The sequence below is a fragment of the Xiphophorus couchianus genome, chromosome 23 (assembly GCF_001444195.1).
Source record: "Xiphophorus couchianus chromosome 23, X_couchianus-1.0, whole genome shotgun sequence".
NCBI lineage: Eukaryota > Metazoa > Chordata > Actinopteri > Cyprinodontiformes > Poeciliidae > Xiphophorus > Xiphophorus couchianus.
This window is the reverse complement of record NC_040250.1, coordinates 22,023,680-22,050,164: the sequence shown is the minus strand read 5'-3', so window position 1 is coordinate 22,050,164 and position 26,485 is coordinate 22,023,680. Positions and strand designations below refer to the sequence as shown.

General features: G+C 43.8%; 1 protein-coding gene across 4 annotated transcripts in view; it reads left to right on the top strand.

Moving 5' to 3' along the window:
* The window catches only part of ebf1a (EBF transcription factor 1a), a 79,739-nt gene that overhangs the window by 39,584 nt on the left and 13,670 nt on the right, over nt 1–26,485 (top strand). For all 4 annotated transcript variants that reach the window (XM_028008906.1, XM_028008909.1, XM_028008908.1 and 1 more), the window contains exons 7-11: nt 5,822–5,903; nt 7,624–7,765; nt 11,160–11,290; nt 13,130–13,256; nt 23,230–23,318. In XM_028008906.1, coding sequence (XP_027864707.1) covers nt 5,822–5,903; nt 7,624–7,765; nt 11,160–11,290; nt 13,130–13,256; nt 23,230–23,318 — 571 coding nt within the window. The remainder of the gene's footprint in view (nt 1–5,821; nt 5,904–7,623; nt 7,766–11,159; nt 11,291–13,129; nt 13,257–23,229; nt 23,319–26,485) is intronic.

Sequence of the window (26,485 nt, the reverse complement as noted above, 5' to 3'; positions counted from 1 at the left end):
AACATGGCCATTTGGGTCTTTTGCCATAAATTGTATTGAAAATAGGTGGGCTGAAAAAGAGGAGACATGATAGAAGAAGATGTTGTTCTTGACATTGGATTTCTGTTTATTTTTTTGTTGTTGTTTTCCAGCGTGAGATAATGTTGCTTCTATGAAATTTTTTTTTTTGTTTCTTTTTAGTGGTACCACCAAATTTGTCTGCTTTCATATCGAAAGTGGGCCACTGCAGACTGCTCCAGCCTGGTGTCCAAGGCTGAGGACCAGACCCAGAGACAGACCTGGTTCTGGATTATTAATGTCCCCCCACTGTGGAGCCAGCCCCCCCCCCCCCCCCCCCCCCCCCCCCCCCCGGCCCCTATCAGTGCCCCACTGCACCCCTGGGGTCAGCCTGCATGGCTCCTGGTGCAAGGCCCCACTCATAAATCTCCCTAAATTAGCGTGTGTGCGTGTGTATGTGTGTGCAGGTCACGAGTGTGTGCTTCTATGCTTAAACATATACTTCTGGCTGGGAGACAGGTCACCACAAAAACAAGCCAGTCAGGCTCTCGGTTGAAGTGTCAGTGATGCATGGCGGAAAGAGCGAAAGAAAGAGTAGCCCGGAACAGCAAGAAAATGAGAAATGAAACACAGGGAGGGAGCTGGGTGGCATGGGGAGGGGGGCAAAGAAAATACTCCAAGCAAGAGTGTGAGGAAGAGATTTCATTCTGCTAGAATGTCACACTTCACTATACTGTCACTTTACACATGCTGACAGATATTTCCCTTAATGTACCCTAATGCTTAATTGCCAAAGTGCAGGAGCGTCTCTCCTTCTACCTGCCTGGATTGGTTCAACATGTCCCGCGGTGCTAACAGGCACGGGGAAGTGCTGTTGTGTCACTTAGTTAACCCTCGAGACAAATGGCTCCCCTCCGGAGCACAGTGAATTACACACCTCATGAAGCATATTAGGAGCCAGACACAGAGCGTATCTCGTGGAGATGATCTGTACAGCTGAAATAGATGGCAGGAGAAAAGAGGGCTGAGTTACAGCATCAACTGTGCTGGGGCTTTTTTTCTTCTTCTTCTTCTTCTTTTTTATTCTTACAGAGCATCGGAACAAAATTAACAGAGCAGAGGGAGGAGGGCGGGAAATAAACAACAACTCAAAGCCGGTTTTCTGAAGTCATCCATGTTGAATTTGACAAGGAAAACAACTCCTTTCCTCATTTGTGGCTAATGTAGGAAAATTATTAGAAAATATAACAGAATTGTCCCTCGGAGGCTTCCGTGCTTTTAGCTAATCGCTTAGACGATCTTTATCACTGCAGTAATATTATTTAGATGCTACGGGGATTACTTAAAAGTTGTGTTATAATTGCTTTCCTTGTTTTGTTTTGCATGGGCAGGGGGGTGATTTTGTGTTTAATTGCTCCAAAGTGACAAATAATGCCGGTTATGATATGATGAAAGTGTGAGATCATTAAATTACCACAGCGACCGGCTGCGTTTGCTTTTTTTTTGTATATAATTTTTTTTATTTTATTTTATTTTATTTTTTGCTGTTGCAAATTTACGCCACGAGGCTAGAAGAGGCCAAGCAGTTATTTACACAAATTCACTTCCACAGCCATTTCTGGATTTGGGGGGTAATTACGAGAGAGCGAAATGGTTTTATTTCATTTAATCCAGCCGGTGCAGCAATTTGCAGCAGTAATATCTGCCTGCACGGGTTTAACAGCTCGAAAGCAGCGAGACTTTCAAATGCAAAGAGGAAGTGGGAATAATTGAAGCAAGGATCAGGAAATACGCCAGTGTAAAGAACAAAGTGAAAGAAAAAAAAAAATCTTTAAGCCTTAATACGTGGAAGCACATTCTGAAGAAAATAAGAACAGAAAAGAGTTGAAGAAAAGATTTTCTTTATTCGTTACTTATCAACCAAATTCTGTGTTTGTGTGGTTGTTGTAATTGTGCGAAAGTTTTTTGAAACTATTTTCGCCTGCTTGAAAAAGTGTTCAAACTGTCTGAACCTTCCCCCCTTTTTTATATCACAACTTCCCAATAAAAATGCAACTTCGGAGCATTTTTATTAGGAATTTATGTGACAGACAAGTAGCACATAATAGAGAAGTAGAATAAAAAGGATATATGGTTATTAAAATATCTACATTTCATTGCATTGCAGCCGCAGCTCTTTTCAGATATGTCTCCACCGGTTTTGTCCAATAACGAGTGCTTGTAAACATCGATTTTCTAAATTCTCGATTGGATTTTGCTGCGGACTTTGATTGAGCCTTTCAGAGTCGTGAATTTGCTCTGCTCTGATCAATTCCGTGTCTTTACGCTGAGGTTTTTTTGCCCTGTTGGAGGTTGAACCTTCGATCTTTTGCCATGTTTTGAGCTCCGTCAATCATCCTGTCAACTCTGACCAGCTCCTCTGTCTTTGCTGAAGAAAAACCTTCCCACGGAGAGTGTGTTCAGGAATGATGTGCGGTGGTATTAAGCCCAAGAACTTCAGTGTGGGTCTCATCTGAACAGAACATCTTAATCTAGAATCACCAAGGCCCTACCAATTACTAAATCTATTTTTTTTATCAATGTTGTTTGATAAAACAAATGGATGAAACTCTAGAGATGTTTTTTTCTTCAGAAAACAAGTCCTTTTTGAGTTGGTAAGGTGAGACAGAGCGAACAAAAGTAAAGTGGGATGGAGGCCTTCACAAGGGAGAGCAAATTAAGCATATTGGGTGAGTGCAATGGCAAAATGAGAATGAAAAAGAAACATTGGCTTTGCACAGCGTTCAGCACTCTGTCACATGTCTCAGTGATTTAGCTGCTCATAAGCTCATAGGGGATTTGGTAATAACAAAAACTGGGCTGTTTTGTTCTCGCCACTTCCTCATCTGGCTCTGAAATCGAGTCATTTTGTGTAAACAGGTGATTCCTACTCTTTCACCACAGGGGAGGTACTGATGCACTTTTGTGAGACTGATTGCCCATTTGCCTTGTTCAGTTAATTAACAAAAAAAGCAGCAAAAATACAACAATTACTGGGCACTGAACCGAGCACCGGATAGAATCATGGGCTTTTGTCGGCTATCTGCACATATTTACTCGTCAGCTGTCAATCAGATTATCCTTAAATCCGTATGGTAATCTCTTTGCTGTTACATATCAGCGCACATTGCTCCTTTATCCCGACTTCATCACACAGAAGCACTCGCTGATTATCTTAAAAGTGTAAAGTTAAAAGTGAAAGTCATAATTTCGGTGATTCGATTTGAACCGCTCATCCAAAATAAACAAAAGAATGGGTTCACTTTTTTTTTTTTTTTTTTTTTTTGGGAGATGGCCTATCCAAAATCCAGGACTAAATCTGACAGAAAATCTGTGGATGCAACTATAAAGGGTTGTCAATAAGTGATGTTCTCGCTTAAGGCAAAAAAGCGAGGACAAGTATTTTCAGGTAGCGATGTCAAGGACTTAAAGTTCAAATTAAACAAAAGAAATCAGTTAAGTATTTGATTAACACTTAACTGAGCTAGCTACAGTAGCTATTTAATATGTTTTCTCTCTGATTTGTTTTCAGTTGAATTGTGCAGGATAAATGTCAAATTAAATGTGCAAAAAAGACCTGAAATGATTAACCACGACCTCAATCTTTTACACCAGAACATTAGGGCATGTTAAAAAGACAAAAATATCAGACGGACTTGGTGTGTTTGCTTCACACTTATCGTCTCATGGGTCTCATCCCAACTCCTTTTCCAAATTTAACCCTCTGATTCCATCACCTCTGACTGCGGTGACCCTAACTTTCTTCCCTCCACTTATCCATCTTTCCATCCATCATGGATGCCTGGGCAAAGGAGCAGGAGGGCCGTTGAGGGAAAAAAGTGGAATCGATGAATTAAACAGGAGGTGCAGCGAGGAAGGTGGAGTATGTCGGACAAGTGCATGTGGTCCACAGCTGTCTGTTAGGCTGCTCTCTGACCTTGAGGAGATAAGAAAGTTGGGAGACCCTCGGTCCGTGGGGTCTAACAGCATGCTGGAGGAAAAAAAAAAAAGAAAAAGAAAAAAAAAACATCTCTCCACTTCATGAATTATTGAGATATTGGCCCACAGCTTCTAAAATATACAGGAGGGTGGTCTGTCTCTCCTTTCGGATTTCACGTACTGTCTGCTTCGTCCTTCTGTCTATCTTTCAATCGGTTTCCCCTTTCACTTTCTCCGCCGTTTCTTTCCCTCTCCCCTAACACACCCACCCTTCCCTGTCTCATTCAGATTTGGCCTCTTGCGCAAGTACGATTATAAATCACAACAGAAATAATAATAATAAAAAAAAGCCAAAGGAAAGAAAAGGGGGGGGGGGAACACAACGCATTAGAGTAAAGAGTTTGTTATTGAGATCATAGCATGCTTTTTCTTCTCCACTCAAGGAGGAGCATCCACCACCAGCCAGCTGTCATGCATTTAAAACTTGTCAGGGAATAACCGCGGGTTCTTGTGTTACATCAGATGCTTGTAATGCACACAGCAGTAGGCCTGCCTCTCGAAATGAGACATAACTCTGCTACGTCCATTTATCTTCTTCTTTTTTGTTAGTTTTTTTTTTTCCCTTTTTTTCCTAAGACTAGATGAAGCAATTGTCCGGGGCGCTGTGTTTCTCCTGACATGTCGGCGTGTGTGTGCGTGCGTGCGTGTGTGTGCGTGCGTGCGTGTGTGTGTGTGTGTGCGCTCGATTATATCCGAGGAGCTTGGCTCCAAACGCGCTGCCCAGTGCAGAATCGTAGCCATAACAAATGAACAGAGGGGAGAAAATAAGACATATGAAAGAAAAGCTGAGCAAAGGAGTGATTCTCTCTCTGGCTGCTGGAGATCTGTATTGTAAGCAGTTTCAGCTGTCAGCACTTCTTTGAGCTACCTCAAAGGGGGGAGAAGGAGGAGTAAGAGGAAGGGGGAGTAAGGGGTGGGAAATGTAGTTTTATACCCCCCTCTATTTCCCCTTCTCCCCCTGTTTTAGGGTTCCTGTTTATTTGTACACAGCGCTGTTTATTTTTGCGGTTCATTTGATTTTCTTTTTTTTTTTCCATCATGGAGCCAGACAGGCAGCGCAGAAGGTTGAATGAGGAGATGTACAATACTGCAGTTTCACTTACAGAAGAAGTTGTCAGGTCTCAAGCCTCGGGGTGGGGCGAGGGAATAAATTGTCAGCCACCCCCCACCCACTCCTCTTTTTCTGCTTTCCAGACCAGACCCCCCCCCCCCCCCCCCCCCCCCCTCTCCTTCCACCCCATCTACAACCCCAACTCTCCCCTGTACTCCTCCCCTCCCTCATTAAGTATTGATGTGGGTAGCCATACTTGCCATCTCAGCCTATTAATAATGCATGGCAGGTGCTGTTGATGTGGTCTCTCACACTGAGATTGAGAGAGGCAGGAGCGGCAACACTGTGTGCTGCAGAGTAGCTACAGCTCAACCTCCGTCACACGGCTGTGCAAAGCCTGAGGACCGGTGGGGGTGATGGGGCGTGGGGGTAGGGGGTAGGGGGGGTTACATCTGCCCCTGGTGAGTTTACGGCGAGCCGTGACAGACGCTCGGCGATTGATACACAAGGTTGCGTCTAAGTCACTGCCTCTGCGAAGGTTTTACTGAGGAATAACTGCGCTTGTCACCAGCAGCTGATGGAGGAGTGTCAGATGGAGCGAGAGCCCCGTCTGTCTCTAGTTTTATCTGTTTTGTCATTTATCAGTGGCATCTCTTTTAAGGACTCGCAGGTAGTCTTTCGACGGCTCGTCTGATCTTTCCCTCTCTCTCTGTCTCTCTCCTCGTGCGTGCGCAGGTTCTTCCTCAAGTTCTTCCTGAAGTGCAACCAGAACTGCCTGAAGAACGCAGGGAACCCTCGAGACATGAGGCGTTTTCAGGTGACCGGCCGCTTTCTGCACTCACTCAAGATGCAGCGGGCTTCACAGTGACTGTGTGGCAGACACAAGAAGCATTTGATGTCCTGTTGTAGAACACCGTATAACACTATCCTCCAAACAGAATGCTGCAAGCGAGGCATACAAAGTGTCTCTTCCGAGGAACGTTCAAAATGCACGATGAACAAGTTCAATAGATGATTTTCAAGCTCATTTTTTATACACCTTGAAAGTTTCTACATCTTTTTTTTTGCCCCTTCACAATCAGAAACATTGGTGCACTTTAGTAGGATCGGTTCAATTTTGGACATTATTGCACAGTGGAAGAAAAACAATACTTTAGATTTTAAATATCTCGCATGATTTTAGCCCCGTTTATCCGGATACCCCCCATTTGAAATCCCGAACACAAATTGCAGCTAAAAGTCACCCAATTAGTAAACAAAACCTTCACTGTGGGTTCCATTGTTATTAAATTTTGTTATAAATACAACTGCGCTCTTATGGCCATAGAGGATTCATTGGAGAACTTTTGTGAAAGGACATTGTTATGAAGACCGTAACACATGCGAGTCGGGACAACCGTTTGCCATAGACTCCAAAAACATAACCTTTATGGAAGAGTGGCAAGAAGAAAGTGTTTGTTCAAATGAATGCCCAAAGGAGTCCTGTTATGGACGGACAGACGGATGGAGGGAGCTAAATACAGAACGATACTGGAATAAACCTTGATAGGGTTCAGCTTCCAAAAGCATCCTCATGTGTTAAAGTGGCCATTAAGTCCAGGTTTAAATCTAAGTGTAAAGTTAAAGTAAGACTTGAAGACTGACGCTCACAAAGTCTTTCAATCCAATCTGGCTGATTTTAAGCGTTTTTGCAAATAAGAATGGGGAAAAACCCCAATCTCTCTATGTCAAAACTTGCCATACATGACAAACATGCAGCGTTAATTGCAGCAAAAGTTAGCCTGACAAGTAACGATAAGTTCACGCCACCCTTTTCAGAGCTTTTGTTGTAAAAAATATTGAAAACTGTGTTTGATTTTCCTTCCGCTTCACAAGTCCACTAGTTTGTGTTTGTCCATCTCATAAAACCCTCATAAAAGTAGAAGTGGTTGCAATGTGACAAATGTGAAAAGTTCAAGGTGTATAAATCGTTTCCTAAAGCAGTGTAACAAATTCATTCTGTAGAGAATTGGGCTGATAAACATTTAGGTGTTTTTTTTTAAATGGGTAGAAAGGCAAAACATGTGAAACTTGAGGGAAATCCTGCCAGAACATTTGGGTTGACACCCAAAGCTGAGCAGGGATTCAGTGTGAAGATGAGGCAGCCGGGCTCTTCAGAAGATTTCCAAACACCAAAAAAAAACAAATGGCAACATGATTGGTGGCATTTTTCTTTTTGTTTTAACTTATATATAAGTTAAACATATATTGTTTTAACTAATATGTATTTACACAGAAAGATATATTTGAGCTTTTAATGAAATACGTACCAGTAAGATACAAACATGAACCGTAAATGCATCATCTGACAGCTCAAAGTGGTCACAGCCTTTCTATTGTTATTAATTGGTTATTGACACTACTTGCTTAAAAACCTAAACTTTTTAGGATCTTCATGCAGTCTGCAATTGATCCTGTAGATCATTTTAAAGTTAGAATGAGCTACTTTCAAAGGTTTTCAGCGGTTCTCTTGTTTTCCTTGGCCTCCCTTCTCTCAGGTGGTTGTGTCCACTACGGTGAGCGTCGAGGGCCACGTCCTGGCCGTGTCTGACAACATGTTTGTGCACAACAACTCCAAACACGGTCGGCGGGCTCGACGTTTGGACCCCTCGGAAGGAACTCCGTCCTACCTGGAACACGGTATTTTAAAAAAAAACAAAAAAAACCCTCCTTCCTTTGCCTTTCCCTTCTTTCTTTCCTTTTCCTCCTCTCTCATCCTCTTCCTCCCCTTAAAAAAAAAAAAAAAATCTAGCTCCACTTCCAACCCCTCTTTCCCTTTCTCCCCTCTCGTCTCCTCAAAGCCTTAAACATGTGCTTTCTTTCTTATCTTCATCCTGTTTCCTCCTGGATTTCACTTTCCTCTCTTCTAACTGGAGCTAAGGAGCGAGTGGAAACACGCGAGAGTCTCTTGTCTCTCCCATGTGGCCTGCTCCCCTCAGGTCTGCGCCTCTGGGCCTTCTACTCTGCCTCAGATAAGCACTATGTGTCTTATGAGGTCTGTTCTGCTTAAAGCCAACACTAGCTTTATTTCCTTGGAGACCTGCTTTTATCCTCTAGCCCTCCATCACTCTCCATCCCTCAGGTTTTCAAGCAAGCACACCCATAACAAAAAAAAAGAGAGAAAAAAAAGCAAGCACACACACACACACACACTCACAGTCAAACCCAAACCTTTAATACTTCATAATGACATGTGCGTATGATTTAGGAGGCTGCACTGATTCCCAAGTCCCTAATCCAGTTATTTTCTCATTTCGATTTCCCAGACATTAAATAAGAGAAACATATTTTTTTTCTTCTTTGAGGAAAGTCAACCTCAGGGATGATAATGACGACAAAACTAAGAAGGGATTTAAATGACCGCCTGGAGTAGATTGAGTTAAGATTGAATGCCACGGTTAAGTCTTTCTGATGACTGTCCTCCAGAGACAAAGTGGACCACTTGGCCCCCCTCCCGTGCCCGGTCTCACAGTTGATTAGAAAAGTTCACAAAGACGAGACATATTGGAGGCGTCGGATCTCGCACCGAAAGCGGAATGCGCACCGTAACAGATGTCGCCTCTGCTAAGAGAGATTTGTTTGGGAATTTCCTCACCTCTGATTTTTTTTTTTTTTTTTTTTTTTGCCTGTTCCTCCCGTTGAGAGGAGTCTGAAGAAAGACAAAAAGGAGCGAAAGCACAGAACAGAGAGGTGTAGGAAAGGTGGCTCGCAGTTTCCGTGAAAGGAAGAGGCAGGAATGTATCAAAAAGACGAGATGAAAAGATACAAAAGCGGCGCGATCCCAGTGTGGCGGATCCGTGACTTTGGGGCCCATTTCGAGCGGTAATAGATGAGCAGCCCATAGAGTCGAACAGATGGCACAGAGGAACACCCCAAAGTATAATCCTATCACATGGATTCACGTTCCACCATCTGGTTAATCCACGCACACACACACACGTAAAAAGAAGTCGCACACACATGCGCACCGAGGGCACATAATATCAGCGGCTGTGAAAGGGGAGGCATCTCAGGGCCGTGATTACGGCCACAGATTGCTGCTCGGCGAACGCTGATCTCTGCGGGCGTATCAGGGGGCTAAATATCACTCCAGCTTGTTGGGGAGGATCAACAGAACAGGGAGTCAGGCAAAGAGCAAAGACAGGGCTGTGAGGGGAGAAAAAAAAAAAAGTCAGCCTAGTCTAAAGTGGATTATGCCGCTTTGCAGAATTACAACATGTCTGACAAGCTGCATATCTGTTAAGGAGAGGAGATTTAGATTATATAAACATGTATTTTTTTCCCTTCCTCTCAGTGCTGTTCTTTTCTTCAATCACATTCAGTAATCTCCAAGTCCACAACATGGACCGATAAGGTCCGAAAGCAAATAAAGGAGCAGTTAGTGAAACTATTGCGACAATACAGTACTTTGCAGATGTCACATTTTGTAATGTCACAACCACAAACTTCTGTTTGTTTTGTTTTTTTTTGGGGGGGGGACTTGATGGCGCAACGCCAACTAGTGCGTAGTTGTGAAGTGGAAGAGAAATGTTTTCAGAAGTAAAAAAGAGTGGCATGCTTATGGTTACAGTCAGTTTGTTTCACAGCTGTTACGTCTGCAAGTTTCTGCAGATCTACAGACTGAGATATAAGCCCAATATTCTTTGCAAAGTGCCAAGCTCTGCGGATCTGAACGAGTTTGCGATCATCATTGTTTTAAGTCTTGACACAATTTAATAGAGGTCTGGACTTTGACTTGGCCATTCCAACGCATACCTTTGGCTCCTGTTTTGAGCTGGAAGGTGAATCTTTTCCCACAGTGTCAAGACTTCTGCATTCTCTACAAGGTTTCATTAAAGCATTGCCTTGTGTTTTGCTCCGGCCATTTTTCCACCAACTCCAGCTTTCCCGTCCCCGCTGAAGAAAAGCGTCCACACAGCGTGATGCCGTCGCCACATGAAGACATCTGGTCTACTTTAACCAGAGTACCTTCTGTAATGTGTTTGTTTTGTCCCCTGCAAGGATTCTTTCAACAATAGCCTTCTTCATGCCATTCTTCCATAAAGGATGGGTTATCCTGTCAACAAATTCTCCCTCCGGTGCTGATGGTATTTGAATCTCCTTCAGGGTTGCCGTGGGCTTCTTAGTTGCTTCACTGAGTGTTGCTCTCCTTGCTAAGCCTGTTAGCTTAGCTGAACGGCCATGTCTTAGTAGGGTTGCTTTCTTCCTTTAAACCTCAAAGGTCTTCACAGATTCACAGTTAGACTTATATTCCGATGAAACTTTACTTTTTTTTTTCTCTACTGAAAAGGTGAAACTATGTATCATTTTCCTTCCAGTCTGCAATTACGCATAACTTTGTGCGGGGTCACTGGCCTAAAATAGCCATAAAATACATTTGTTTCTACTTTCATTATAACTAAATGTGACACAGTTCAAGCAGTCTGAATACTCTTGTGCATGTTCCTGTTGAGAACATGCACAAGGGTGAGTAAGGGTGGGGAAACTCGCCCACCCTTACGAATCGGCAACATTTATGCCCACATAAGCGTGTGTTCAGAGAGGCTCCACAGGCCAGGAGATGGAAACCGACACACAGTTATGTTGTACAGACAGCTGAGCGAGAGCTAAGTGTTTGGTTAATGAAGGCAGAGGTATGCAGGGGGCACAGCTACTGTTGGCTCTGCTCTGCTCCCCGGTCGCATGCCCTTTGATCAGACACTGAGCACACCTGACATTTACAGGCCTGCACGCTTTGCCACGTGTCATAAAACAAGCGCACCACCGCTGCCCTCACACGCAGGGCAGAGGTGATGTTTAATAACGGGGTGCGTATAATCACTCTGATTAGAATTCCACGTCCACGCCCCAACCCCTGGGAGAGGGCCGAGGGGTGATCTGTGTGTGTCTGAGAGTGTGTGAAAGACGGGGGCGGGGGGAGAGAAGGACAACGTGTGGCACCAGTGGCAGAAACCTTGCTGATCTTTTATTTTCGGTGGGTTAGAATCTAATCTGTGATGTGGGATTTTTTATTTTATTTTTATTGTTATTCCAGCAACCCCCAGCATCAAAGCCATCAGTCCCAGTGAAGGTTGGACAACGGGGGGCGCAACGGTCATCATCATCGGAGACAACTTCTTCGATGGCCTCCAAGTCATTTTTGGAACAATGCTTGTCTGGAGTGAGGTGAGTTACCGGTTTCACACTTCACCTGTGATTACAAAAATATGTTGCACTTAAATAATATCACGCTGAAACTTTTTCTTTTTTTCCTGAGAATATTTACTTGGTAGATTTATGCAGCGTGCCACATTAGGGACTATTTTTAGTTATTTTATAGGAAAGGTGTTAAGATTAATCTTATAGCAAGTATGAGATTTATCCATCACTGTTTAAGTTGACAAACATTTGTATATTAACTAACGACTTCCTTCTAAAAATGGGGGAAAAAAAGGTTTTCTATTGTTTGATTTATTAGTTTGTTACTAATGGATTTTTATTCCTCAACCAGACAATTTCTTTTAACTCTCTTTAATTAGAGATGAACTCATTTAAGAGGAAAACAATAAGCGGATAGGCAAACGTGGAATCAGCTCCAAAAAATATCCAAATCTGTTTTACCTTAATCCCAAGAGATCATCCAAATCTGCCTTGAAGCAGTAGATAGAAATCAAGTAGTGTAAAATATTGCAGAGAAAGATGATGGACATTATGCATTGGTAAGTTTACCCTGTTTTGGTGTGTTTCACAGAAAACATTTTTAAATGAGCGCTTGAATTTTTGCAAGCCAGTAATTTTAGCTGTCAAAGTTCTTTATTTGCTATTAATGATCATTTTACATGCAGTCATTCTGCTAACGCACTACTCCTCGGAACAGAGAAAAAAATAACCCTTTGTTTGTCGCTGTCTTTGACGATGTGGGAGAAAAACAAACGCAGACAACTTGAAAATTGAAAGAATCAATCAAGAAACACTAACAAGATGATTAATAAGTAATTAACAGCAATAAGTAACGTCAGACTGCAAGTACTTTTCACATCCATTTTAAAATCTGAGCAGCAGGCTGCAATCTGTGCCGCTCTCTGTTCACTTCCTTCCTTACCTGCCATCTATTAGGCTGCGTTTGAAGGAACACTTTCTTGAAATGCGCGTGCACGCCGCGCAGGACGAATCCCTTTGTAAGGAGCATCTGCCACATGACTAAAATGTAAATGCGGTGTATGTGTAAAAACCGAAGGTCAGCGAGGCAGTGCAGCTAAACAGCTTCCTCTTTAGTAAAGGAATAATTCTATAAAAAGCTCCTATATTGTCTCGCTGAGGGGGTGAGTTTGAGTTTGGGAGGGGGGGGGGTGCAGACAATGGTGGAATGAAAGCCCAGCTAAGTGAGGAATGAAAGGGACAGTTAAGAGCGACGCACACATCCATCCACACACTTAAAGTGCTGGCAGCGGCGCTGATGGCTTTTGAGCGCTCCTAGCGTTTGAGTGCTAGCTCGCTGCAGAGAACTAGTTCTCAGTGAGGCCTCATCTGCGCTTTGTCATGATACCGCTTTCTTCAAAAGGCCCTTCAGAATGCGCACGTGCGTGCGACGCGAGCCGCACTAAGTGAGCCTTTTGGTGCTTTCATGTGGCTAACGGCGGCTAGATGGCTCCAGCTGACAGACACAGAGACGGGGCCAGTGGGGACAAGCATATTATACACTTACTTATGCTGTTCAATAGGCGCGAGCAGAGGAATCGTGTGTTTTATTCATAAACAGATAACCGCTTTTGAATCCTTATTACATAGCCCGTGTCAGTGCTGATAACCATCCTAAGCCTCACAGTGACATTGCCTTGGGCTACGGGGCCACCTGAGGGCTTTGGCGCTAACACATCATTTTCAGGCGTATTATACCGAAGAAAAAAAAACAGTCAAAGCTGCAAAACAAGAGGGGCTCAGACAATCCAAGAGTACTCCCAGGAGCGGCTGGTAAGATGTGAAGTTTCATTTCATTAATCCGCCTCCCTTCTGCCCTCTCTGTAGTTGATCACTCCCCACGCCATCCGTGTGCAGACCCCGCCCAGGCACATCCCCGGGGTGGTGGAAGTCACGCTGTCCTACAAATCCAAACAGTTCTGCAAAGGCACACCTGGACGCTTCATCTACACAGGTACCACTGAAGCGCTGACGTCAACGGCACCACGCTGCAGTGTAATAACGCGGTCGACCCAACGCCACGTCCTGCATCCGTGACTTGACTAGTGGCGGAACGACGAGGAGTAATCAGATGAACCGTGTTCCCACGCTGGCTTATTTTAGACACACTTCTTTTGGCCGTATCTGCTGAAACTGTCGAGGTTGTGCATTTTATGCACTGAGGGGAAAAAAAAACAAAACATGCACGCTAGACAATTCAAAGTTCAATAACGCGACTCGATAATTCAGTGAAAAGAAAAAAAAAGGCCTGCTGATCTGACGAGAAAAGGAATTTTCCCTCTTTTATGAAGCAAGTGAAGGTCAGGGGGGAGGTTTAACCTTTTGATTAGTGGGATTATCAAGAATTAGCCCCCGTCGAAGGCGGGATTCAGTAAAAACGGAAGCGTTTCACGCCGGGTTTTTTTTTTGTCGGCAGGGGTGCGAAAAGCTCTGGTGTTGCGTTGAAAAATCTAGCAGTGCGGTGAGCGAACGGCAGAAAGGAGCGAATGTGAAGCAGTGATTAACCAGTGCGAGGCCGCAGGTCCTCTGGGGAGCCCGCGAATCACATAAATCTGTCTGTAATCTCAACCACTGATAGACTTAGGCACTAAGCCCCAACTGGAATTGCCAACATCTGACAAAATCATAAATGAGCGAGAGCGTGCGAGTCGCCATGCATTTCTCGACATCTCGTGTCCTAATTACAGAGCAACAACACTATCTATCCACAACCATCAGTCACAACTACGTGGATTCATGGTAAAGGCTGCAATCGGATGCGCTGCTGTCTTTGCACAGATGTACTCCAGGCACACGCTTGCTGAAAAGTAACTGCATTACTAAGAATGGGGCTGGGGAGGGGGGCAGATGGGTGTGCAGCCTTTGCCATGCCAGAGCTGTCCAACACCTCACAGGCTGCCAAACACACAGAGCTGTGTGGGTACACAGGAAGTGCATACAGGAGTGTCTGTATGCACTTCGGCCTTTTGGTTCGCCAGTCATGTGGGACTCATAAATGCCAGAGATTATCCAATCACAATTTTGTGACCAATTTCCGATTTCTTGTTTCTTTTAAAGCTTTGACCCTTCTGTACAGTTTTTTTTTTCCTTTTTGCAGATACTTGTCTTTAAGAATTACAATATAGGCATTTAAAAGAGTTTTTTTTTTCTCTAGCCCTCCTCCCATAAATCTAGTGTGGAGGCGACAACGTGTGTGAAAGAGCCACCATTGTAAAAAAAAAAAAAAAAAACGAAAAAAAAGGGGGGTTTACTATTGTTTTAAAACAAAGGCAAATGATTTATGGCGTTGACATTTTAAACTGTCTTTATCGTCTCATATTAGGGGTTACTGCAGTTAGCATCGGTACCATTAGTAAAAAAGGATTCTCAATGTCTATTTCCTAGAAAATGTAGATTGTTGCCTTAACTTCCAAAAGAGTGTAATATATTTACAAATCTATAGACTTGTGTCTACATGCTGTAGACGATTAGGTTTCCTTTTTCATCTCTGTTTTTTGACCGGCTTCCTTTTAAACAGCTGAATGACAGTGAAAATACTGTTAAACCTCTGCATCAGCTTTCACATTAAAGAGTGTGCTTAGAAGTGCAACCTGGCACATATGCTCTATTCACTGAATCAAAGGCATCAGACTTTTGGGCATTGACCAGCCGGTCACCGGTTTTTGATCAACAGCCAGTTCCTTGGTCCATCTCCAAACGGAGAAATCCTGCATTGCTTCTCGCCATCTTCAGTCCAGTCACAATGTCACGTTCAGTTTTTCGAGAAACGCGTCATTGAGCGAATTCATCTCTCTCCCGCATTTTGCGCGCTCTCGGCGCCCTCTTGGCCTCCGCGGAGGTGCACAGAGGACTCTCAACAGGTGAGAGGCTGCAAGGTTATCCGCCCGGAGCCGAGCCCGGACGCCACAGAGCTGCTTGCCAAGCAACAACATCTTCACAAGGGCACAGTCAACCGTGGCGAGGCATAGATCCCAGCCCGACTTTTTTTTTCTCACACTTCGTTTTTAGCCACTGCTGTGCGTCCTCAGCGGGTATTTGTACCTTCCTCTCTCCCAACCTTCTGTATTGTTCCACTTCCCGCGAGGGGAGAAGGAGCTTGCTCTTGTTTAGCGTCGTGAGCCAGAGCCAGAAACGGTCGACAGGGTGAGAGAAACAAAAAAAAAAAAAAAAAAATTGATGCGAGAGAAGGAGGAGAAGAGAAGCGGATGAGAGAGAGAGAGAGAGAGAGGAGGATTACCGTGGGCTACGTTACCCTCCTGGGTCTGTTTGGCACCAGTTTGAGCCCAGTTGCCAGTGGGTACTAATCATAGAGGATTGGCAGCGCCGTGTGGCAGCTGGCAGCCACGGCGCACACATAAACACACATCAACGCAGCCCAGCAGCATCAGACTTGCATGCACTCGTATATTCCACGCGCACGCACGCGCGTGCACGCTCTGAATTACATTGGGGACAGCTGGCATTGCTAATCAACTTCTGCTGAGGAGAGGAAAGCGAGCAGCTCACAGACCTAATTAAGTCAACACATACCCAATACTGCTGCTACTGCTGCTTTGCAAACATGCTACCCTCATAACCCTTTCTTTGTGTTTTCTCTTTGCCGCACACCTTCCGCTGCATGATTATCGATACTCCAGCACGCAGCTAGAGCCACCAGCTGGACAAAAATTGGACTGTCGCTCTGGATAGACGGGACAACTGAGTTAACTTTGGGTGCAGAGGAGAATCGCTGAGAAGCTATTACAGTAATGTGTTTCCTGTCGTCTCTGAGGACTCCTCTGTCATTAGACTTCCAAAAGCTTCAATTAGAATCATCAAAGGCAATTAAGCTATCCACTGATAAGAATAGAAGAATGTTGTTGTTTTTTTTTTCAATCCCTGCTCTTCCTCTGTCGTTTTATCCCTTTATCCCTCTTCTGTTCCACTCTCTGCCCTCTGCCTTACCCACCTCTGGGGCTGAGAGCTCTCCCTAATCTCCCTCTCTTATTATCAGGTCATTGCTTGCCCCCCTCCCCAGCCCCACCCCTGCCCCCGCCTCCATCTACATCCTCCTCCTCCTTTGGGTACGGATGCATCTCCACGTTGGCTTGTGTATCACCTCTTCACTGGGTCATCGCAACATTCATCAAGGAAGCTTTCCCTTTTCTTTTCTCCATGCAATATAAGGCGATAATGCTCCACCAGCAGGACCCACGTGTCCACACGATCATGTGTGTGGGGCTGGAATGCCGGCCTCAGATTGGGAGAGTTGATGAATCGCCCGTGTCGTTGAAAAGGCAATCCCCCTCCCTCCTCAGTATGCAACCTTGTCTGTGTGCCGCTTCCACCTCGGCTTCTGCTGATATTAAAAGGCTCTGCTGGCTCACATTAAGGGCTGCCGGTGACGCACGTCTCGCCCACACGCGCGCGCGCCAACATTAGGGGTGGTTTTTCAGCAATGAGTGCAGATTAGGTGTGGTGGGAACATCAGTCAGCTTGCAGCCAGGAGGAGCGGGGACAGCGAGAGGAAAAAGACAAAAGTCAAGAAGAGAATTTAAACCAGCTGCCGCTGACATCCTTTCCCCGTCTCTGCGGAGCTTCTGCCTTCTGAGCTCTAAATTAGTTTTAGGAGTAGAGGAAGCTCAGGCAGTCAGTTGCCTGTCATTTTAGAACACTGCATGTTCTGTTGGGAAGCACAGATAATGCCAAGGGGTGTGATGCAAGCATGAAGATGCTCTCACAAGCTTGAAAATAACGCTAGGTCTCAGTGTCTTGCGAAAGCATTCGTAGAGCTTGAACGTTTCTGCATTTTGTCTCCTTATATTAGCAAACATTTCTGTATTTTATTGGAAGTTTACATGAAAGGCCAACACAAAGTAGTGCTTGTGAAACGCATCCCCCCCTAATTTTTCTTTCACAACATTCCTTTCACTGGATATTGAGACTGTGGCAAGATTTTCAAATCTTACCACAGACTCTCAGCTGAATTTAGGTTAAGGATTTGACTGGGCCACACCACTTCATGAAAATGCTTTGATTTTAAGCTTTCCGTTGTGACTTGCGGTATATTTCTAGGGTGGCTTTCCTCACAAAAAGTGAACCTCTGACTGAGACTCAAGTTTCTTACAGCCTTTAAATGGGATTTCTTCAAGAATTGCCATGAGTTTAGCGCTTTCATTTTTCTCATCACTTTTTTCTCTCAGCTTGCTGAGGATTTTCTCATCCTCAGCAAGCTTTTCCTGCTGAGGAAAGGCTTCATCTCAGTATGATGCTGCCATCACCATGTTTACCTGCAGGCATGGTGTAAACACAGTTGGCTTTAGTGTGACCAGATGATTCCACAAGTGATTACCTATGTGGCTTTTGGAAAACAAGACTTTTTAAGGCCACATTTATGGAGTTCACAAATAAAAGTTGAGCTATCAACAGATGTTCCCACCTGACTTCTGAAGGCAATTTGTTACACTGGGTTTTATTTAGTGGCATCAGATTAAAGAGGGGTGAATATAAATATATGCCACATTATCCCTTTTCCTAAATTTTAACATTAAAATATTTAGCTGAAGTTGATGTTTGTTGATGTCTGGATTATTAAGTCACAATCAGCAGGCACCATCCCATTACCGAGAAACCGCAGGTGAACCCAGCTTTCTGTGTGCCGGTTACAATGGCTGCTGGAAAAGACAAGTGTTTTGTTGTTGACTTGCAATTCAGAAACAACTTCCTGCGTCCCTGATTGTTGTCCTGGAGGCTTCTCTTCTTCTGCTCCTAGATCCGACTCAGGGTCGAAGATGCTATAAAGTGCAAATGTATATGTTGAGTGGGCGTGGCCAGCAGCAGCTTCCTTGGATTTAAAGTGACAGGAGGCCCCAAAACAGCTAATTCCGAAAGGCAGAATTAAAATTGTATTATCTGAGAATGATTTTATGAAAACATTATAATGAACATATTCTGTATCACTCAGCGGCCTGTTCTAACTAATTCAAGGAAGCATAATAAAGCTTGTTATTGTAACATTGGAAAAGTCCTAGTGGCATGAATGCTTTTCCAAAGCACTGTTAATGCAAGGTTTCACTTTATAATCAAACCAAGGAAGGCTTGGATTAATTTCATGCAACTTTTTGAGCAGAAAATATGCAGGATTTTATTTATTTATTTATTTTAATGCATGGCTAAAGATAACATCCCGCAGATAAACACATTCACATATAAACTCACGATGCCCCCACAGATGCGTACGAGCGCATGTCATCTGGCAATAAAAGCCGGGTTCGACCGTGAGGTGGTCAATTACTTGTCCCGCTCCTATTTGTGAATGCTGCCTTTTATTGAGCTTGGGCGGATGCCTGCTGTTGATTAAACCGGCCCAGTCTTACAGCTGCTGGAAACCGGGCCAGCCGAGGGACCCGCATACATCCCCGGTCCCTAACTGCAACAAAACTCACACCTCTATTTGAGATTGAGATTAATTTTCTGCACCATGTGGCTTGTCTTCCCTCTTTAGCATGCTGCCTTCTTATTATGGGAACATCTGCTCCATGATGATGATGATGTAAATGAATTTGGATGTAGATTATTTTATACCCTGCTGAAAATGAGCAGCCTTCACCAGAGGGAACGGTTTCTTACCTTTTTTTTTTCTTTCTTATGTCTTAATTCAAGCGCACAGTTTCTATCTGGATTTTTTTTTTTTTTTTTTCAAAATTTGCATTCTCCCTGTGAGGCTCCTAGCTGTCAGGTATTGTTAACTGTCGACATGCACTTTTTGCAACAGATAATTAGGGCTTACGTTCTAGCAGCGTCCTCACCTCCATTGATTTGTAGAATCTCCATTTTTTTCCCACCTCCTCACCCCACCCCACTCTCTCTCTCTCTCTCCGTCGGGCTCAGCCTCTCCCTTCCTTTAGGAGCGAAAAGCTCCACTCATCTGTTTTCTCTGTATGAATTTCCAGCCACGCATTAGTCTCCCTGACATGTTCAAGCGATGCTTTATTTAGCTTGTCGGATTCTGCAAATAAACGCAATCTCAGGGTTTATGGAAAAATGGATAAAAATTAGATTGTAAGGTATTGATCTGGATTGTGAGTAGTTGGTGGGGGGTGTTTCTTATGTGTGTGTGTGTGTGTGTGAGTGAGAAGGAAGGCAAAGGGGGAGGTGGGATGAGGGGTGTTAGTGGGCAGCTCTCATCTGTGTGAGGAGGAGGAAAGGAGGGGAGGGAGGGAAGGAGGGGATAGGGGCAGAAATGAAGCCGTAATTCAGGGCTATTGAACCCCCTGCCACTGGCAGCATCGATCGCCAAGCAGCGCTTATGAGATCACACCTGAGCACGGGAGACTGCAGAGGGGAGGGAAGGACAGGGAGCGAAGAAAGGGGAAGGGAGTGAGGGAGGGAGGAGAGAGGGAGAAACAGAAGGTTGTGATATGATCAGCTCCATACCCTTCCGTCTGAGGGCCTGTTAAGGTGTTAACATCAAGCCTCAGAGCCAATTACCTAACCCTGCAACTACCCTACCCACTCACCTCCCGGCACACAGCGCTGTGACACAAGCCGCGGAGACAGGGCAGCCGGGCGCTGACTTTTCAGCTTCCAGGACGACTGGACTGTTCTGATTTCTCAATTATCCTCCCACCTTCTTCTTACGCACCCAACATTCACCCTCAATGCCTCCCTCTCCAGCCTCCACCCCACCCCCCCTCAACACCCTAGCTTTATTTCCTTCCCTTCCTCCCCCCCTTCCCACCCTCACCTCTTCGTACGCACTCCCCCTGCGGCTCTGTGGGTTATTATAGTGAAATATGAAGCGATGTGGATTCTAGGCTTCATGAAATTTCCATGAGCATTGATCTGATCTGATGTGGGTGATTGCTAGGTGAATCCCTCCAGTCCAGGGCTGTTGCTCATCTATTCATTTATTTATGGCAGTTATGTTTTACTGGCTTTGATTTGCTCTTCTGGAGAGCGACAGCTAAGGATTATAAATATACCTGTATGGGAGAGTGGGAGCTTTGAATCCCAGAGTGCAGAAGCCTACCACTCCTTTTTTTTTCCAAGCAAAGGAGTTGTTTTTTTTTCCTAGCACTAACTTCTGCTGTAAAATGGAAGATATTGAACATAGAACTTACATTCATCTTTGCAAGATTATAACTTAAAAGTTAATTAATTTCATTGTCCAAAAAAAAGGGAAAAAAAGGACATTTTTCCCCTATCCAACCGAATCAATTGAGAACCAATTCTCATTAACATTAAAGAGCTGGAAAAGAGGCATAAAAACAATATTACACCATACTATTCAACAAAAGAGAGAACAATTTTACACTATAAACACCAGAAAAGACTAAACAGCAAATACAGTCACATAATAAAATCAAGCCGCTGAGCAAAAAGTGCAGCTTTGTTGGCCGATTTTTATTAAAGAATTTTTAAGAGGGGGAGGTGAAGAAGAGTGAACATTGAGGTACAGGGTTTGAGAAGCAAAAACTTAAACCTTAAACCAATACCTTGTTATTGGTATCAAGTCATGACTGAACATATGAAGGAGTTTTCTTAGTGAGCGTTTTATGGTACAGGAAGAAACCAGTGATTTTTTGTTTCTGTGAAAAGTCACAAAGTGGGAGACCGTATGATAAATAACTTCAAGTTTGTGAAAGAGATGTATTACAGGAGACTTGTAGACATTAACGAGGTTGAAAACTGTGAGCATTTTGATTTTAATCAGAAGTTATTTGGGAGAATATGCCAATAAAGACTTGCTGCGGTAAAGACATGAGCAAAACATTTCTGTTTGTGTTCAAGGAGAGTGTGAAGTAAAGCTAGTTTCTTCAGCAATACCTTTTTAAGGGATGATTTCCTTATGAGGGGTGCTTACAAAATGCTAGCTGGACAATGGTCAAGTCAGCATTGTTTTAAGTATTAAAACTCATTTTTATTTACCTAATGTAATCTTCAAATATTTTGAGGAATTCAATTTTTGGCCATCAAAATGAACAGAAATAGTAACTTGATCTCTATCACTTTCTGTGCAACAAATTAGTAAAAGGCTATCACTCAATGAGCTGAATTCCCAAGAAAATGAACTTTTCAAAGATATTCCAATTCATGCAGATGCACCTGTAAGGGCATAAAAAAGGCAACAAATAATCCCTAAAGAGATGGAGCAAAAGTAGTTAGCGAAGTGCGTCGCTCCCCCCGCCCCCACACACACACAAGCACTGCCTCTGGTTTATGGCCCTTGAAAACGAGCAGAGACAATATCGTTTCCTCTCTCAATTACCAAAATTGTGTCTTTATTTGTAATAGGGGTATCCTGTGTGTCCTAGGGTTTTTTTATGCTATTGTTCACTCGAGGCTCATTTGGCTCATTGAGCAGAACTGATAAAAAATTCATCATAAAAACAAAAGCCTTTGAGACGAAACAGAGGATTTTGCTGGAACAACCTCCCCCCCCACTCTTTTCTCCTCTGACTCTGGTGGGTCCTAATCCAGGGAAAATCCTCCTTTAGGCTTTGCGGAGATCAGACAATGGGGGAAGTAATGTCAAATATTTGTCCCCAGCAATAATTCACGGCGTATTTGTTGCATGCGATCGTGTCATTGTGTTTTGTTTCATCCGTTGGATCATCCAGCCTCTAATGCGCGTCCTTCTTGGGAAGTTGAGCCTGCCCCTGGCACCGGGACTTTTACTCTTTCTTCCCTCTGGCGTCTTTACTTCCAGCTATTCACCTTTCCTTTCATTCACTCTTATGGATTACAGGGAGCAGTCCACAGGGAGAGCTGTCCAAATATGTTTGTGTTGCCAAAGGAGAGCATCACCTACTCTTGCTGCTGTCTTTGGTTCAAGAGTGTGTGTGTAGGTGTGTGCAGGAGTGAAGCAATGGTGAAATCACTAGAGGTCCAGCAGGACAGCTTGTACTCATACCCTCTGGGGGCCCTTTTTTTTCTCTTTTTTTTTTCTTGGGGCCGCCTAGTCAGCCTGGCTGCTCAGATGTGAGGCGAGTGAGGCATCAGCCCTCAGGAAACATCCAAGCTGCGACCCACAGGGAAAACAGACGGATGGGACAAACGCACCAAGGCGATTCCCAGCGAATAATAGTAGCTTTTCTTTGTCTCCTGGCACAAATACGAGCCCAAGCGCACTCAGGCGACTGGGAGCTCTGCGGAGACGCAGCAACCTCGAAGGGAGGGACGCTCCCCTGAAAAGTAGTCAAGACCTCACATTGACTTCCGAGGCGGCTCAGGAGAGAGCGAAGGCAGTTCAGAAGCACAGGGAGAAAGGCAGAGACAGTACATTAGGAATGAATTATGTGGAGAGAGCACTTATCCAGCAGTCCTCCTCTGAAGTGTTTGTACTGTACGCCTCAGATCTTCATTGTATTTATTCTAATGTTTAAATATTCATGGTAAATCTTCTCATATTCAATTACCGTTGCACGACCACAGCATGCAGAGAGAGTGCTTTCTCCCTGCCGCCAGGATGAGCTCACTCTGTGTGTGTTGTGTGTGTTGGCGGGTGTGGGTGTGTGTGTGTGTGTGTTTAGTTTGTTCCCCGGAGCGATCAAGCCTTTGTTATATTGGAACCAAGCTCTGTAATTGCTTATATTAGTCGCTGATCAACGCAAGACCACAAGATTCACACACACACACGCACACGCCTGCACACAAATGTATTCACCCCCGCATGATTCCTGACAGTCTTTTTATTAACCACCAAAGCAGGAGACAGAGAGAGATTCATTACATCACAGGCTAACAAAGACACACACCAGAGCCTACGGAGAATACCTACGTTTGTGCCACGTTTGGTTTCACGTTCACCCTCGATTAAGTCAGGAGTCCGGGACGCGTCCTGTCATGTTTCTCGGCTAAACCTTGTGTGTTTTTTCTTATCAAGAGTCATAGACTTAAAGCTTTATTTCTGTATTGTTGTTTTGTTTTTTGTTTTTTTATTTCAGCACTAAACGAGCCAACGATAGACTACGGCTTCCAGAGATTACAGAAGGTCATCCCCAGACACCCTGGAGACCAGGAGCGATTACCCAAGGTACGGCGCCTCTCCACTCTTCTCGTGTTACCGTCCTTCTACTGCTTGCCCAGTGAAATGATTCCACAGGAGCTTGACGTGGTATAACTGGAAGACATGAGAGGTATTGAAAACTTCTTGAGTTTCATAGAAATAGCAAACGGCGCTGTGTCCTCACGCGCAGTTAGTTCTTCGGAGAGAGTCAAACATGCATGACAGACTGCAGAATGCACAAGATGTCATGGAGCAATTCCTTTCATAACTATTCTTACCCCTTGACGTTTTTTCATAAATTGCAGTGTATTTTATTGGGATTTTCTGTGCTAGAACAACACAGAGTAGTGCATGAGAAGTTAAGGTTGCACAGAAATCTAAAATTTAAAAAGTATGCCATGCATTTTTGTACAGACCACTTCACCCTCACACCTTTAATAAACTGCCCTTTGGAACATTTGGATATTTAAAGTCCCACCAAGTTGTAATTTGTTCTCAGTTTAAATCCAGTTGTTAAATCTCAGTGAAATTCTGAGAATATTAGTGAACAAACTCTTCCCACAATTCGAAATGTGACTGCTGGGTCAATTGGTCATTATGAATTTCCCTTAGTGTGTGTGCGTAGTTGTTTGTCCTGTATTTCTCAGTGTTGTCCTGTGACGAACTGGTCACTTATTTGAGGTTTACATCACCTCTCACCTGATGACCACTTGAGATAGGAGCCAGCAACCCCACAATAAAAAAGTGGGATTGGATGGATGGATGTTGTGCTGCCTTTTGTAAGTTAAGCTGGACCAGCAAGGGTGAAAACCGCACTAGAACGCAACCCTGGTGGATATTTTGTTGTGTTTTGGTGACGCTAAAAAATGGTGGAACACAACACCGAACAGTTCATGATTTAAGCTGATTATTATCCTTATATGTTGTGTTTCAGACAAGATTTGTTCGTAAGTATTGGTTAATTGTAAAAGCAATAATTGTTTCTTTGTTTTATGTAACTGGCGTAAATAATTGTACGCTGGGAGTCATTTAGGAAAAAGTTTTTTTTATTTTTAGCTAGCAGCAAGAATAGCTAATTTGCAATGTTCGTTGGCTAATACTCAGTCTTGTATGTTTCAGTTTACGATGGCCAAAGTGATGGCAGTGGTCAGAGGCCACTCTTCAATAAACAAGTAGAAAATAACAAGTTTGGTTATTGGAGCGTCGTTGTCTGGCTGTCTAGCTGCTGAAAACTGGAAATCTCAGGGCGAGGACAGCACAGATGTGTTAGAATGGTCCAATCAAAGTACAGACTTTAGTCAAATGGTGACCAATATGACTGAGTTTAAACAGTGAGCAAAAATGTCAACTGTGATTTCAGAGAAAGGTGTTTCAGTCAAGGTCATATCATATGCCTTATTTTTATAGATTTTGATTGTACGTTTTTTTGAAAACTATGTATCATTTTCCTTCAACTTCACATCAATGAGCCACTTAGTGTTAGTCTGTCATGTAAAATGGAAATAACAAACTTCTAACAGGACAAAATGCAAGAAGTTAAACAGCTCTGAATGCTTTTGCCAGGCACTGTTTATGGAGATTTTCCGCAGAAGGAGATAATTAACAGGAACAACAAATAAAAAGCAGCTCCATCTATTCTTCCACTGAGTGTAAGGTCATTTAAACTGGGAAAGAGGGGTAGATGCAGGGAGGAAAAGAGGAATAGAGGGAGGAAAGGAGGCTGAGGCAGAAGCAGGTTAGGTGATCCATCATAGCTGTCCAGTCCTACCTCCTGCTGGGTCAGTGGATCGAAGTCAACCCCGGGTGGACTTTATTACTTTCAGCACACATCCACAGGAGCAGCGCACACTAAAAGAAGTGCACACGCGCACGTGTGCACCGGATGGAGAGAGGTGGCCACGAGGTAGGGATGAAGAGCTCAGGTAGATGCAGAGGGAAGATAAAGAACTTGCTGATCCTGGCGGAGTGTCTGGTGGATGCGCGACTTGTCCCGTTGAGTTCTGGTCTTTAGCCTATCAACCCCCCATATCTCTCTAACTGTCTTTGTATCCATCCGTCCGTCTCCTCTTCCCACTCCGGCTCGTTCTCCCTCACTTGGTGGTGTCTCTTTCCTTTCTAAATGAACAGCGGTAGCTGGCAGGCCCGCTTGTTCATTTCAGAGCTATTGATTTGCGCCTTTATTGAGGTAATAACACTTTGTTGACCACACTTCTCCCAATTGTTGGCCTCAATCATCTCAGTTGGGCAGGAGAGGGGAACATGCAGGCAACCTCTGGATCTACATACAGTCACATTGTCTTGACAAAGTATTCATAGAAGTTAAAATTTTGTACATTTGTCTGATTAAAACTATTAAAAGGTCTGTTAATTCTTGTGCACAGGGTGTCTTAAAATATCAGTTTTCAAGTCTTTTCACAAATTCTCAAGTGCATTTAGATTTGGACTTAAATTCAGTCATTCATATACTTTGATCTAAACTGTCCCATTGTTTAACGCACTCATTGATTAGAGCTATACAACGTGTTAATATCCGCAGATATTTTTTAATAACCTGACCCAGCTGTCTCTGACCTGTTTGCTGTGTTCCTCTGTCTTCTTATTGTTCTCTAACAACGCTGAGTCCTTCACAGAACGGCTGGCTTTCCTTTGAGATAAAATCACAATCAGGTGATTTCTTGGAAGCAATTTTTGCAATAAATTTTATTTAGGAGTGTAACTTTTACTTTGAAAAAGCAGGATGTAGTATTTCACTTCCACTTCATAGGTATAAGTAATGTTGTATCAGGTATGAGTAATTTTTCAAGGCACGGTTTCTTTGTCAAACTTCTGTCAGTTTGTAAATGGATGAAGAAGCTTACTCTGAACATGTTAAAAGGAGAGCAAGCAACCAGACACCTCACACACACACACACACACACCCCCACACACACACACACAAAAAAAAACATACATGCAGTGGTGTTTTCATATCTTGTAGGGACTTTACATTGACTCCAGTCATTTTCTACAGCCTAACTTTTACCCTAACCCTATCCATCACATACCTAACCCTAATCAAAAGTCAGTTCACAGCTTAGCCCTAAGCCTAACCCAAAAATATCACTTCCCCTCATGGGGACCAAGAAAATGTCCCCACAACCCCATATTGTAGATAGAAATAGATCCCCACAAGTATATAAAAACCAGGTTCATAC